The 13,128-nt window shown below is 56.6% G+C and overlaps 1 protein-coding gene across 2 annotated transcripts; it reads left to right on the forward strand.

The window, feature by feature from the left end:
* The first annotated feature begins 1,636 nt into the window (after nucleotides 1-1,636).
* On the forward strand, nucleotides 1,637-9,252 carry CEACAM16 (CEA cell adhesion molecule 16, tectorial membrane component). Of its 2 annotated transcripts, XM_070632900.1 has the most exons (7): nucleotides 1,637-1,802; nucleotides 2,964-3,308; nucleotides 3,616-3,891; nucleotides 4,825-5,103; nucleotides 7,075-7,401; nucleotides 8,838-8,936; nucleotides 9,032-9,252. In XM_070632900.1, the coding sequence occupies exons 1-6, from the start codon at nucleotides 1,766-1,768 to the stop codon at nucleotides 8,900-8,902; spliced, it is 1,329 nt and encodes a 442-aa protein (XP_070489001.1). In that variant the 5' UTR covers nucleotides 1,637-1,765; the 3' UTR covers nucleotides 8,903-8,936; nucleotides 9,032-9,252. The 2 variants fall into 2 exon arrangements, with proteins under 2 accessions (XP_070489001.1, XP_008538422.2); XM_008540200.2 differs by lacking the exons at nucleotides 8,838-8,936; nucleotides 9,032-9,252 and having other exon boundaries at nucleotides 1,662-1,802; nucleotides 7,075-7,666.
* The last annotated feature ends 3,876 nt before the right edge of the window (nucleotides 9,253-13,128 follow it).

A 13,128-nucleotide genomic window follows, 5' to 3' on the forward strand; every position in this document is an offset into this window, starting at 1 on the left:
ATAAGAGGACCAGGAGGAGGAGCGGGGCTGGGGGAAGATGCCCAGGTCAGTTTGGGACGAGGTGATTGAGCAGGGCCATCCGGGGTGGCATCCTGCTGACACTGGGCAAGGTCCCAGGGCTCCCAGGGGAGGGCTGGGCCAGGATGGAGGAGAGTGAGGTGAGGTCGAAAGCGGGGTGTGGGGAGCAGCAAGCCCCAGGCCACCTGAGCCCCTCCTCACCACCCCCGCTCAGAGCCCCGCCCTGCCAGGGCAGCTCAGGACACGGTGCTGAGGAGCAAACGAGGACAGGTGAGCCACAGCTATGGCTTCCTGCCCAGAAGCAGGCTGCCAGGGCCTCACAGGGACCAGGACCCAGAAACCAGTAAGAAGGCGAGAATCACACGTCTGTCAGGACCATTGTTCACCCAGAGCCCCCCTCGCCTCCCCTGAGGCCCTCCCCCACCCCCAATTTAAAATTCCCAAACGCCCTTCCTGGCTTTATTTTTTCCCTCCAACAGTATTTATCTCCCTCTGAATGTCAGCTGTCAGCCCCTCAAGAGCACGGATTTTATTTACCAGCCCCGAGAACCGCACCTGGCAGGTAGTAGATGCTCATTCCCTACTTGTTGAATAGATGAATGAGTGACTTACGGAGCCTTCACTCCGTGCCAGGCATTGTTGTAAGAATGTCACACAAGTTACTCATTTAAGCCTTACAACAGCCCCACGAGGTGGGTACCCCCATCGTTTCCATTTCGCAAATGAGGAAACGGTGGCCCAGCGGGCTCCGACCCTTGCCCAGGGTCACGGAAGTAAGGAACAGTGGAGCGCGGTCCGGTGCTTTCACTTTTAACAAGAGTAACACCCACCAGGCCGGGCTTTTGGGGCCCAGCTCTGCCCGGCGCTGTCTGGGTTCCTAACACGTGGCATCCCCCTGCCTCACGACCCAGGGTAGGTCTACACCATCTGGGTTCTCCAGAGCAGTGAATGGAGACTCAGCAAGGAGCCGTCCCCGGCCCCACTGCGGGGCAGTGCAGAGCCAAGGTCCACGCTGGACTCCCTCTGGCCGCGAACTGTTCGCACGCGCCCATTTGGCAGACGGGAGAAACGAGGCCTTGAGAGGGCACGACAGAGATCGTGGCTTTCTTGGCCGGTGCACGGGGCCAACAAGGAGCGGAGCCCGATGAAGGCGTGCAGCCCCTGCCTCCTTCCCTTCCCTGTGGCTCTGGAAACAGGTCTGGGGATCCCCTCCCACTGCAGGAACTCGGGCAAGTCAGAGCTCCTGCTGGTGCCTCAGTTTCCCCATCTGCGAACAGGGGTTCTGACAGTGCCCACCTCACAGGACGTCCATGGAGATGACACCCGAAGGTCACCCCCCTCGTTGAGGCTGGGAAAGGGCGATGGTTGCTTATGGGTTTTATTCCTCCGTGACCCCAAGCTGACCAGGGGGCCCAAGCCCTCGAACCTCCCCCCGCCCTCCTCCCTCCTCCCCCGCGACCTGGTTCTCCTCCTGGTACCAAACCTGGGCCCTCGGCACAAAGAAGGTTAGGCAGCGCCCCAGGAGGCCTGACCGGGTCGTGGCCCCTGGCCCGTGCCTGCCACACCCGCTCTGGGCCCCAGATCCTCGGTGACCCGATCCCTCCAAATTCAGGTGATCTCCCCCCGCTCCAGATCGCTGAACCCTCTCAGTTCCCGCGCCAGACAGAGCCGGGTCCCGACCAGGGAGCGCCTCGGAGCGTCGGGACGCCAACGCCGCTGTCCCCGAGACCCGGGCTTGGGGCGAAAGATGGCACTGACCCGGTGCGGCTGGCTCCTCCTCAGCGGTGAGCGAGAATGGTGCCCCCCTGGGAACCTCAGCCCCCCATGGCCGCAGGGAAGGGGGACCCCCCAGCCCGGGGAGGGAAGGTGTGAGCCAGAGGTCCAGCAGGCTGTGTAGAGAGGGCAGATGTGTCTCACGCTGACATCGTTTGCTCCTGCAAGAGGTACCAGCGTGTGTCGGGCTGGGGACAGCCTTCCAGAAAGTTCTGTGGGGTAGACCGCAGAGATTTCTAAGACCAGGGTGTGGGCTGGGGCGAGGGAGCCACTGCTGCTCCTTCATTCTGACCAGCAGCTCTCCCCCTCCCTGAGGATGTGGCCTAGGGCCACGTCTTGACCTCCCCCTTCTCAGCCTCAGTTTCCTCATCTATGAAATGGGCCGAACCCCCACGGCTGTCGGAAAGCCAGTAATAAGCAGCTCTTCCTGTGCCCCGGGAGCCGGCCTTAGTGCTCTCTGTGTGTCACCCACCACTCCCGACCCCCACTTCATAGACGAGAAACCTGAGGCCCAGAGAGGTGAAGTCTCTGGCCTGGGTCACACAGCCAGAAAGTGGCAGGGCTGAGGGCTAGCCCCAGAGCCCTCACTCCCGGCGGTGCTCTGTCAGCCTGGAAAGTACCGGAAACTGGGCCAGGCATGTAAGTGCTTCTTACGTGAGCGCGGCCACGGCCACCCATTCTAGGCAACCACACTCGAGTCAACCCCGGCAGCCCCGACCAGCTCATCAGGTTTGGGGCTCATCTGTGGGGTTGCAAAGAAAAGGGGTAGGGTGTCTTAGTCATGATGCTCCTCACTGCTGTGGTCGAGCTGCGGGGGCCGAGGAGGAGCACTGGACTGGGAGCCGGGCTCAGGGGCTGGACGGGCCAGCCTGCTCTGTGAGCGTCGATTGGTGACTATAACACACAGAAAACCCTCCAGGTCCCACGAAATCCCGAGGTCCCACGGGACCTTACGTGCAAGGCCTTATGTAGATCTTTGGCACAGCCCACTGATTTGACCCTTGGAACACCCCCTGCCCTCCCCAGACTGAGACCCTGCACCTGGCTAACATGTATTGAGAACTTACTGTATACCAGGAACACGTATGCCAGGGGCCCACGTATTCCCCTCCACCAGTGGGGGCAGCAGTCAGGCCCTACTCATCCCACCCACTCTGGCTCCTTGTCCTCAGCCACGTTCCTGAGCGCAGGGGCCGAGATCTCCATCACCCCCCAGCCCGCCAAGCCCGCCGAGGGCGACAACGTCACCCTGGCTGTCCAGGGGCTCGCGGGGGAGCTGCTTGCTTACAACTGGTACGCGGGGCCCACGCTCAGCCTGACTTACCTGGTGGTCAGCTACATCGTCAGCACGGGTGACGAGACCCCCGGCCCGGCCCACTCGGGACGGGAGGCTGTGCGCCCCGACGGCAGCCTGGACATCTGGGGCGTCGTGCCCGGGCACTCGGGCACCTACATCCTGCAGACTCTCAACAGGCAGTTCCAGACGGAGGTGGGCTACGGACACCTGCAGGTCTATGGTGAGAGAACCCCCTGAAACCCCCTCGACCCCAGTTGGGCTGTTCCACCTCCCTTCCCATCCCTCTTAAAAAAAAACAACTAAAATATTTTGAAACCATCCTCCAAAAGACCTAAAATAACATTAAAGGGGTCACCTCCTTCAGGGTGGCTTCCAGGATTAGACCTGCCTCCTATTCCATTCGTTAGCCCCTCCGGCTGAGGGTACAAGGGCACCGCCACGATCCAGCCGTGCCCCTGGCCTGGGGAGAGGGAGGCCCCGGGAGCAGGTGGTGCCCGGCCCCCTCCCCTCTGCCTCTTGCCCCACAGAGATCCTGACCCAGCCTGTGGTCATGGCCAATGACACGGCGCTGGTGGAGCGACGGGACACTCTGCGCCTGACGTGCAGCAGCCCCAGCCCCGCCGAGGTCCGCTGGTTCTTCAACGGCAATGCACTGCCCATCGCCGTGCGCCTCGGCCTGTCCCCCGACGGCCGGGTGCTGACCCGGCACGGCATCCGTAGGGAAGAGGCCGGAGCCTACCAGTGTGAGGTCTGGAACCCGGTCAGTGTCAGCCGCAGCGAGCCCGTCAACCTGACGGTGTACTGTGAGTCCTCCTGGTCCCGCCAGATACTCAGCGCCCAAACCTCATAGATGGGGAAACTGAGGCCGGGAGAGGTCACCCAAGGGCACCCAGGGAATCATAGGCGAGCTGGGGTTAGGAACCAGGGATCCCTCTTTAAATGCACGGGGCCCATCTCCTAAGGACTAAAGACCACCTTCGAAATGGAATAATCCTTCGGTTTGAAGCAAAACCTACAGGGAAGGGACACGGGACTGGCTGGAAGCGAGAGGCGGACTGGGAGGGGAGACACAATAAAAGCCATTAACCAAAGCGTGGAGTCACTCCCAGGGGCAGCAGACACGCAGTGTGGAAGCCGGGGAAATAAAGCAGAGGTACGCGAGGGCTGGCAACGTAGAAAAACTTAGAGCCTAGAATCCTCCCGCCAGAGAATTCTGGCTTTAGGAAGCACCGAATTCTAGACTGAGAATCCTAGGAGCTCTAGAAGCAGAGATTCTTAGAATCCTAGAATGTAATTCTAAACTCTTAGAGCTGCTCAACTCTAGAATCTTAGAACCATAGCTTTCTAGAATCTTAGACTCCTAGAACCTAGACTCTCGGAGCCCTAGAATTCTAGACTCTTAGAACAGCTTGTTAGAAACCAATCGTTTAGACTTCTTTTTTCTTTTTCTTTAACGGGGCCATAGATTTCAAAAATAGCTTGAAGTCTTGTCTGGCCCAACACCCTCTTTTTGCAGAAGAGAAAAACAGATCCCGTGAGAAGGGAAAGTGACTCTCAAGATCTTAGATCGAGTTAGAGATCCATGTGGGATTCGAAAAGGCCAGAGCTGTCTCTCCCTCTGCTGGGTCCAGATGTTCTCAGGGCCCCCAGCCTGATGGAGAGAAAGCCCGGGGTTCCCCCCCACCTCGCCTCTCCTCTCCCTCGACCACCCCGCTTCTCTCCCTCCTGCCCCACAGTTGGCCCAGAACGCGTGGCCATCCTCCAGGATTCCACCACCCGCACGGGCTGCACCATCAAAGTGGACTTCAACACGTCCCTCACCCTGTGGTGCGCGTCCCGCTCCTGCCCGGAGCCCGAGTACATGTGGGCCTTCAACGGGCGGGCCCTAAAGAACGGGCAAGACCACCTAAACATCAGCAGCATGACGGCGGCCCAGGAGGGCACGTACACGTGTATTGCTAAGAACCCCAAGACCCTGCTTTCTGGGTCCGCCTCAGTGGTGGTCAAGCTCTCTGGTGAGTTGCCCCGACCCTGGCCACCACCCCCTCCCCTTGGAGGCCCAGTCGGACCGTGATGGTTTGGCTGCTCCATCACCAGTTAGGTCACCCTCTGCCCAACAGATAAGGGGAAGGTCAAAGATTCTCGATCCATTGATCGGCCAAGGGCCAATGGCATATTGGGTGGACCCCTCTTCATCCGGGTGGCAAAGGGAGACAGTCCATACCATGTCACCTGGAAAACAAACAACAAATCAGACTCTCTTCCTTGAGGGGTGGCAGAGTGAGAAACGGGTCCCGTGTCCCACGTCGTGTGGCAGCAGAGTGGGAGAGCGTTGAGATGGTCCTCCACGTGGGTGCCCCTGTTCTAAATTCGGTCACCAGCTGCCCAGGGGCTTGACCCGTTCCTTGCCACGCAGACAGCTGAGCTTCTGTGCCACCCACTAGATTACCCGGTTATCTGGCCCGGATGACGGCGTGTCCCTGCGCACACACGAGTGCACACATACGCGGGAAACCACAGCCAATTTTTGGCAAGTGGAAAAACACAGCCAGGAAAGCATTGTCTTGCCTCTGTCCTTGAACGACCCAGGGGCGGGGGCAGTGCAGACACAGCTGGTGTTTTCAGAGCCGTCAGGATCCTCAGGGGACATTCTCTGGTCCCCTGGGGATGGTGGCTTTGAACATGAGGGCCTCATTAACTCTGCCTTGGTTTCTTCCCAAGTGGTCACCATCCCCTGGGGACAGAGGCATCAGTCCTTCCCTCCCCTCCTCCACCCTCCCTCCTACTAACAGGCTGGGTCTCATCCTAAAAGGGTGGACACTCTTTCACCCAAAGCAGAAATGGCATGCCCAGAGGTAAGTGTACCTCCTGCCCCACCCCACCGGGGGCCGTGGCAGCTGGTCTTGGCAGGAGACGCGGGAGTGGACCAGGTGACCCACTGCCTGTGCAGGCCGACATGGGGGGTGTCCGAGGTCTGCAGGTATGTGCAGAGAGTGCGGACAGCGCCCCCCAGGGCCTCCTGAACTGTCAGCAACCCTGGGGCAGGTGTCAGGGGAGAGACAGAGGAAAAGGAGACACCCCCCCCCCAGGGGAGACTCTGATCCGATGGTGTAGATACGTCTCTGCCCTTGGAGAGAGGGTCCTGGAACAGGGAAGCCTGGCCCCCTTACTCAAGGAGCTGCCAGTCAGAGAGAAGAGGCAACACCTCCTACTCCATGGACTTCCAAGCAGTGATGGAGGAGACATGACACCCACCCTTAGAGAGCTTCCAGTCAGATGGAGGAGCCTCCGGCTATACTTGGGGAGATTTCTGTTCTGATGGAGGAGACATGGTCTTCAGGAGATATGGCCCCCCCATTTTTTTTTTTGAGAATTCCTAGCCTAATGGGGGAGACACAGTTACCACCTTTGGAGTACTCCCAATCTGATGGGGGAGTACCAGCCCCCTACTTTCTAGGAATTTCCAGTCTGATGGGTTAAACACGCCCCCATCCAACTTCTGAGGTCCCAAGCCTGATTGGAAAGACCCAGCCCAATTATCCAGAATTTCCAATCTGATGGGGGAAACAAGGCCCCCATATTGTAGAATTTCCAATCTGATGGGGGAGACATTGCCCCTATATTTTGGAAATTTCCAATCTGATGGAGGAGACATGACTTGACTCTCTAGGGTCTTCCAGTTTCATGAGAGAGATAGCCCCCGACAGCTGGAAATTCCTAGTCTAGTGGGGGAGAGATGGCCCCCAGCCCCTGGGATCTCCCCGTCTAACAGGGGGACACACAGCTCTCTGGCAAGTATTGTCAGGACACAAAACCCACGTCCACGGCCACTCAAGTCACCTCCTTCCTCTGTCTCCTCCCCAGCAGCCTGCACAGGGGAGCACCAGCCGGTTGGTGGGAGGCATAGACAAGCTGGCTGGGGGTGGCAGGGGGACGCTATGCCCCAGGCAGGTCCAGCTGACCCAGCTCCCTCATGCTCTCCCCAGCGGCAGCTGTGGCCATGACCATCGTGCCCGTGCCTGCCAGGCCAATGGAGGGCCAGGACGTGACACTGACCGTCCTGGGCTACCCCAAGGATCTGCTGGTCTATGCCTGGTACCGCGGGCCCGCCTCCGAGCCCAACCGGCTGCTGAGCCAGCTGCCATCGGGGACCTGGATTGCAGGCCCGGCACACACAGGCCGGGAGGCGGGCTTCCCCAACTGCTCGCTGCTGGTGCAGAAGCTGAATGTCACCGACGCCGGCCGCTACACTCTCAAGACGGTCACCCTGCAGGGAAAGACCGAGACGCTGGAAGTGGAGCTGCAGGTGGCCCGTGAGTATGCAGGGGCCGGGGGCGTGCGCCTTGGTTCAGACAGGGGCTCCCCAAGGGGCTCTGCCTCCTCCCAGGAGACACAGATCAAGGATGGATATGCCTACCCATCAGCCTTGCCTCCTCCATCTGACTAGGGGGTCCCAAGATGGGACCATATGGGGTCCACCAGACTGAACATTTTAGACAAGGACACATAGTGTGAGGGTAGGGCATCCTTTTCCATGCAGATGGGTGGACCCTGAGACGCAGGAGATTTCCCCCTGCTACCATATTGGGGGAATGGGCTAACGAGGGGAGCTGACCTCCCCCATCAGACTAGAGGTATAGAGTGAGGGTGGATCACTCCCCTCTCTTCACACTGTCATCCCAGACAATGGGGGTGCATCCCAGTAAGAGTGAGGACAGAATTTCTACCATCAGAGGCTGTAATTTCTCTCTCAAATTGAAATAGAGACAATCTCCTCCAATAGGATGAAGGTTTCTAGGTGGTGGGAATTGTGTCTCCTCCACCAGACTGGGAGCTCCCAGAGTCAGGGACCATGTCTCCTCCACCAGATTGGGAGCTCCCAGAGTCAGGGACCATGTCTCCTCCACCAGACTGGGAGCTCCCAGAGTCAGGGACCATGTCTCCTCCATCAGACTGGGAACTCCCAGAGTCAGGGACCATGTCTCCTCCATCAGACTGGGAGCTCCCAGAGTCAGGGACCATGTCTCCTCCACCAGACTGGGAGCTCCCAGAGTCAGGGACCATGTCTCCTCCATCAGACTGGGAGCTCCCAGAGTCAGGGACCATGTCTCCTCCATCAGACTGGGAGCTCCCAGAGTCAGGGACCATGTCTCCTCCACCAGACTGGGAGCTCCCAGAGTCAGGGACCATGTCTCCTCCATCAGACTGGGAGCTCCCAGAGTCAGGGACCATGTCTCCTCCATCAGACTGGGGGTGCCCAGAGTCAGGGACCATGTCTCCTCCATCAGACTGGGGGCTCCCAGAGTCAGGGACCATGTCTCCTCCATCAGACTGGGAGCTCCCAGAGTCAGGGACCATGTCTCCTCCATCAGACTGGGAGCTCCCAGAGTCAGGGACCATGTCTCCTCCATCAGACTGGGAGCTCCCAGAGTCAGGGACCATGTCTCCTCCATCAGACTGGGGGTGCCCAGAGTCAGGGACCATGTCTCCTCCATCAGACTGAGCATCCCCAGAGATCTGAGAGGTCATGTCCCTGAGGCAAGGACAGTGTCCTCCTCCCTCAGACTTGAAGCTTCCAGAATCAGGGGCCCTATCACTGCCAGCCACCCCTAGATACTGTCCTTCAGCTCTTCACTCATCAAACCCTGGTTTTCTGGGTCAGCGTCGGGGGGAGAGGGGTGTTCAATGACAGCAGGCCGCCCCCGAAGACCCCTCGGAATTCCTTTTCACCCTGTCTCTCTTCTCACAGTCCAGCTCCCTCCCTCGCGTGAGGACGAACGCCAGCTTCCTGATCCTGACCCTGGCACAGGCTGAGCGTGGGGCGGGTGGGCCCGCCTGGAGGCCGGGGGTGGGTGGGGGAGCAGAAGGGGTGGGGGTACTGGGGAGTTGGTCCTCCACCTGCCTGACGGCCTCCCCCGCCCCTCTGCCCCATCCTCCCCACAGCCCTGGAGCAGCAGCGTGCCCCGGAGCCCTCCAGAGAGACGAGCTCTTCACGCCCTCCTCCCCGTCTCCTCCTCCCGAGTGGAGGACCACTGGCTTCCGGCGAGGATGCTGGACCGTGGTCTGCTGTGCTCCTGCTTCCTCGCTAGACTTAGAGATGACAGGGCCCTACTGCTTGGCTGAGCTGTCGGAGCGTCAGAGGCCATAAACATCCTGGTTAACACACCTGTGTGTCAGCCTCTCCTTCCCCGACCGCCAGCCCTGCCGTTTCCTAGCGGCCACGTTGGCTTCATTTCCCACCCAAGGCTATTCTCAGTCTGGGTGCGAGCATGCACAGGGACACCCAAATCACAGTGCTGCAAGCCCCCACTGCCTAATGTCAGGGCCTGGACCCTCCCACGTCTCCCCAGCTTACATCTGAGGTCCTGATTCCAGTGGGTCAAGTGGTGCCCTCCCTGGGGCACCAAACAGCTGTGGGACGTGGCCCACCCCTACGCAGCCCCTCATGCCATCCCTGGAGCCCTGAAGCAAAGTTGCTTGTACATAGGACAGGGAATGACCAAATTTCTCAAGAAGAGTTCCAGCACTTCTGGCCCTCATCCATTTAACCACAGATGCCCCTGTGTGTCCTCCACTGTCCTGGGATTTCCCCCCTAGCCTGGGTCTCTCGCAAACATGATCTGCACAACCTTAAAAATATCTCCCTCCTCCTCTGGCCACAGAAAAGGCCCTGGGAATAAATGAATGCAAATGGAGCAGGGGTGTGGGTGAGGGGTGGAGAGCGGAGGGGTGGGACTCAGAGAGAATGAGTCTTCTAATTCCTCTCACTAGCAGAGTCTGAGCCACAGGCCCCACCCAGCCCAGGTACCCTACCAGAGAGAGACTCTTGGTGTTGGTCAGCAGTGGTGATGGCAAACTCCAGGCTTGGGGTAGAAAGAGAGATTTCCCAGAAACTTTCAACATAGAGCCTTCCTTGGCATGGCCATGTTGAGTTGGGATTGATGGGTGGTGAAAGGTTATAAAAGCTGGGTTATAATCCTATATTTGCCTTGGATTGACTAGACCTTCGGTAACAAGGTTTGGATTTAGAGTAGACTAGAGTTTTCCAAACCATTTTGATACCAAACCTCTTAATCTCAAGTTTGTGTGCCCAGTGCCCAGTGAGCCAAACACTGAGACATCAGCGCTTGCAGATGGCAAGAAGTTTATTTGGATTGGCCAAGACGAGAAGGTGGCAGCATGGTTTCTCTCCAACCTGCCTTAACAAGAGAAGAAAGCAGGGGGTTTTATAAAGCTAAGGGGTGTGGCAGGAGGAGTTTCTGAGAAACAAAGGCATAATCCATGTTTCTCTCACTCCTGGTAAGTCCCCGGGCAGTCTGACTTCTGGGCGTCAAGGGCAGCTGGGGGCTGGTTGTCTGTTGATGGTGACTTCCTTGAAGGCGTTCTCTTTTTTCTGTGAAACAAGCTCTTAAACCCTTGTGACTCTTGAGTCACCCCTCAGGTTGAACAGGAAAATAGCAAATCCACAAGATCAACTTCTTTTCATAACAAGGTTGAAAGGTAATCTTATTGAATATTTACTGTAACCCTCAGGTACCCAGCCTCAGTTTCATTAGCCTCAGAGCCCTTTTCTTCAAATGCAAGCTTATGTGGCAGGCCAATGTATTATTTTAAATAGCGATGCAACCAAAGTAGATATCAATTCAAAAAAAAGCTATAGCCTTCTCTCCCCCGATATGTCTACACACTTGAAAAAAAAAATTCCTTAAATTTAAATAATGCTTGGATTACAGAGGCAATGAAAATGCAAAATACCAACCAGAATCAAAGGAAAATGAAAACACCATGTATAGAAATCTGCGGGATATGGCCAAAGCCGCACTTGAAGGGAGAATAATAGCCTTAAAGGCTTAGACGCATTGAAAGTAGGGAAAGAAAAGATCTGAAGATGAGCAAAACCAGCTTTCCACTCAAGAAACTAGAAAAAGCCCACAAAATAAACTAAAGGAAAAAGGTAAGGAATTAAGAAAGGTAAAAGCAGAAATAGATGAAATACAAAACAAAAATAGAGTTAGTCGATAAAACCTAAAGCTGGCTCTTTGAAAATGCCAATGAAATAGATAAGTTTTTGCAAACGAGTGACAGAGGAGACCAATATATAAAATAAAAGAGAAACTGGTCCGATTGAAGTAGAGGGTTCATCCTGAGTCAGATGCTCAATAAATTTCTATTTTGAGGGAAGAGGGTGTGGTGGACCCTGTGGATAGCTCGTCAGCAGCCACTCCCCTCTCCTCTTCCATGGTGGTGGGAAATGCCTCCCAGGAAAGGAGCTGAAAATGTCAAGTAATCACTTTCCCAGACTGCTTTGCAGCTACAGGTGGCCCTGCGACCCATTCTCGCCAATGAACCAAAGATATAACCCAAAAGTCGTGGCCACTGACTCCGCCCCACCTGAGGGGCTGCTCAGAGAGCTCCATAGAGTTTCAAAGCCATTACCTAAATCAGCGGCATCAGTACGAGATTTCTGGGCAATGGCACAGCTAGGAAGTGAGGGTGGATTTGAGCCCATACTGTTAACCCCAACACTATCCAGCCCCAAAAGGAGAAATGGCATCCATATTCTCCCCACCCCTCCAAGTCACATAAGAGTCAGTGACATAGATAGGGTTAGAGCTTCAGTATATTGGTTAGAATTTCTCTTCAGAGGCTAGTAAGAGAGACCAGAAATAACATAAAAAATACAAAAAAACAAAGAGAGAAGAGCCTAACATATGTGATAGAGAAACTGGCATGTGTAAGAGTAGCTTACACGGAGAGAAGATTATTTCTCTCTCACATCAAAAGCGCCCATTAGCAGATTGTTCAGAGCTGCAATGGTGGCTCCACGTGTCTTCAGGGACACAGCTCTTTCTGCTCCATCATTCTCAGCTTGGGGCTTCCATCCTCTCAATCACCTCGTGGTCCAAGATGGCTGCTGGAGCAGCAGCTGCCTCATCCATCTTCCAGGCAGGAAGCAGAAAGAAGGGGACAAAGGGCAAAAACAGCCCCATACCACTTAATGGATTGTGTCCCTTTTTAAGGAAGCCTCCCCCAAAGTCCCATCCTGTGACTTTCACATATAGCTGATTGGCTGGCTCTTAGTCATGTGACCACTCTAGCTGCAAGGGACGCTGGGATGCGTAGTCTTTTCCCCGGCATATTGCTGCCCCAGAGAGAACATCAGGCTTCTGGTCTCAAGGAAGAGAGGGAGAGTGGGTTCCAGGTGGGCAGCTGGCGGGCTCTGCCACACCAGGACTTGGAACTACGACCGCCCGAGCTGGACAGAATGGCCTCTCTCACTTAAGCCCCCAAAGGAAAGAGCCACAGTAGCAAGAGTTTGGGAAAGACTGGGGTTGTGTTCCACTCGGGCTGCCTTTGTGCGAAGCAGAATGAGGCCAGCGGGAGGGGTAGGTGGGGAGGAGGCAGCTCAGGTTTTTAGGTCAAGCCAGATCCCATATCCTCAGGGCGTGGGGGCTCAGATGTCCCCAGGACCAAGTCTTTCGTCCTTTTCGGCATCTCTGGGCTCACTGACTGCATCCTCTACGCAGTCCAATTGCCTTCTTTAACAGCCAGAGAAAGACCAACAACAACGATGACCAGAAAATAATAATAGCTCCCGTTTTTGCCCTTTTGCATGCACGCCCGATGAATTCCTCCGACAACCCTGATGAGGGGTGCCTGCCAGTCCCTCCAGTTTACAGGTGGGGAAACTGAGGCAGGGAGACAACCGGAAACCCGGCTTGGGGTCCTGCAGTTCCCATGGCTGCGGGGTGGGGGCGCTGGCTGGTGAGTCCCCTCCCGTCCTCAGCAGGTCGAGGGCTCGAACAGAGTCAGTCGGCCGCTTTGAGCTGCGGGCTGTGGGCACGTTGCTTCTCCCGCCGTGTAAAATGGAGAAAATAACAGTGTCCCCCTCCTCGGATGGCTGAAAAGATTAAATGAGTCGATAGGATTTCAGCCTGTGGTACGTAAGTTCTTGATCAATACTTTCGGCCCCCACGAAGGTGTTAGCTTTTGGCAAGAGGCAGTTGGAAAAGCCGCCAATAGCCGTTTTTCTGCAATGC

Source organism: Equus przewalskii, chromosome 9, assembly GCF_037783145.1.
Source record: "Equus przewalskii isolate Varuska chromosome 9, EquPr2, whole genome shotgun sequence".
Taxonomy (NCBI): Eukaryota; Metazoa; Chordata; class Mammalia; order Perissodactyla; family Equidae; genus Equus; species Equus przewalskii.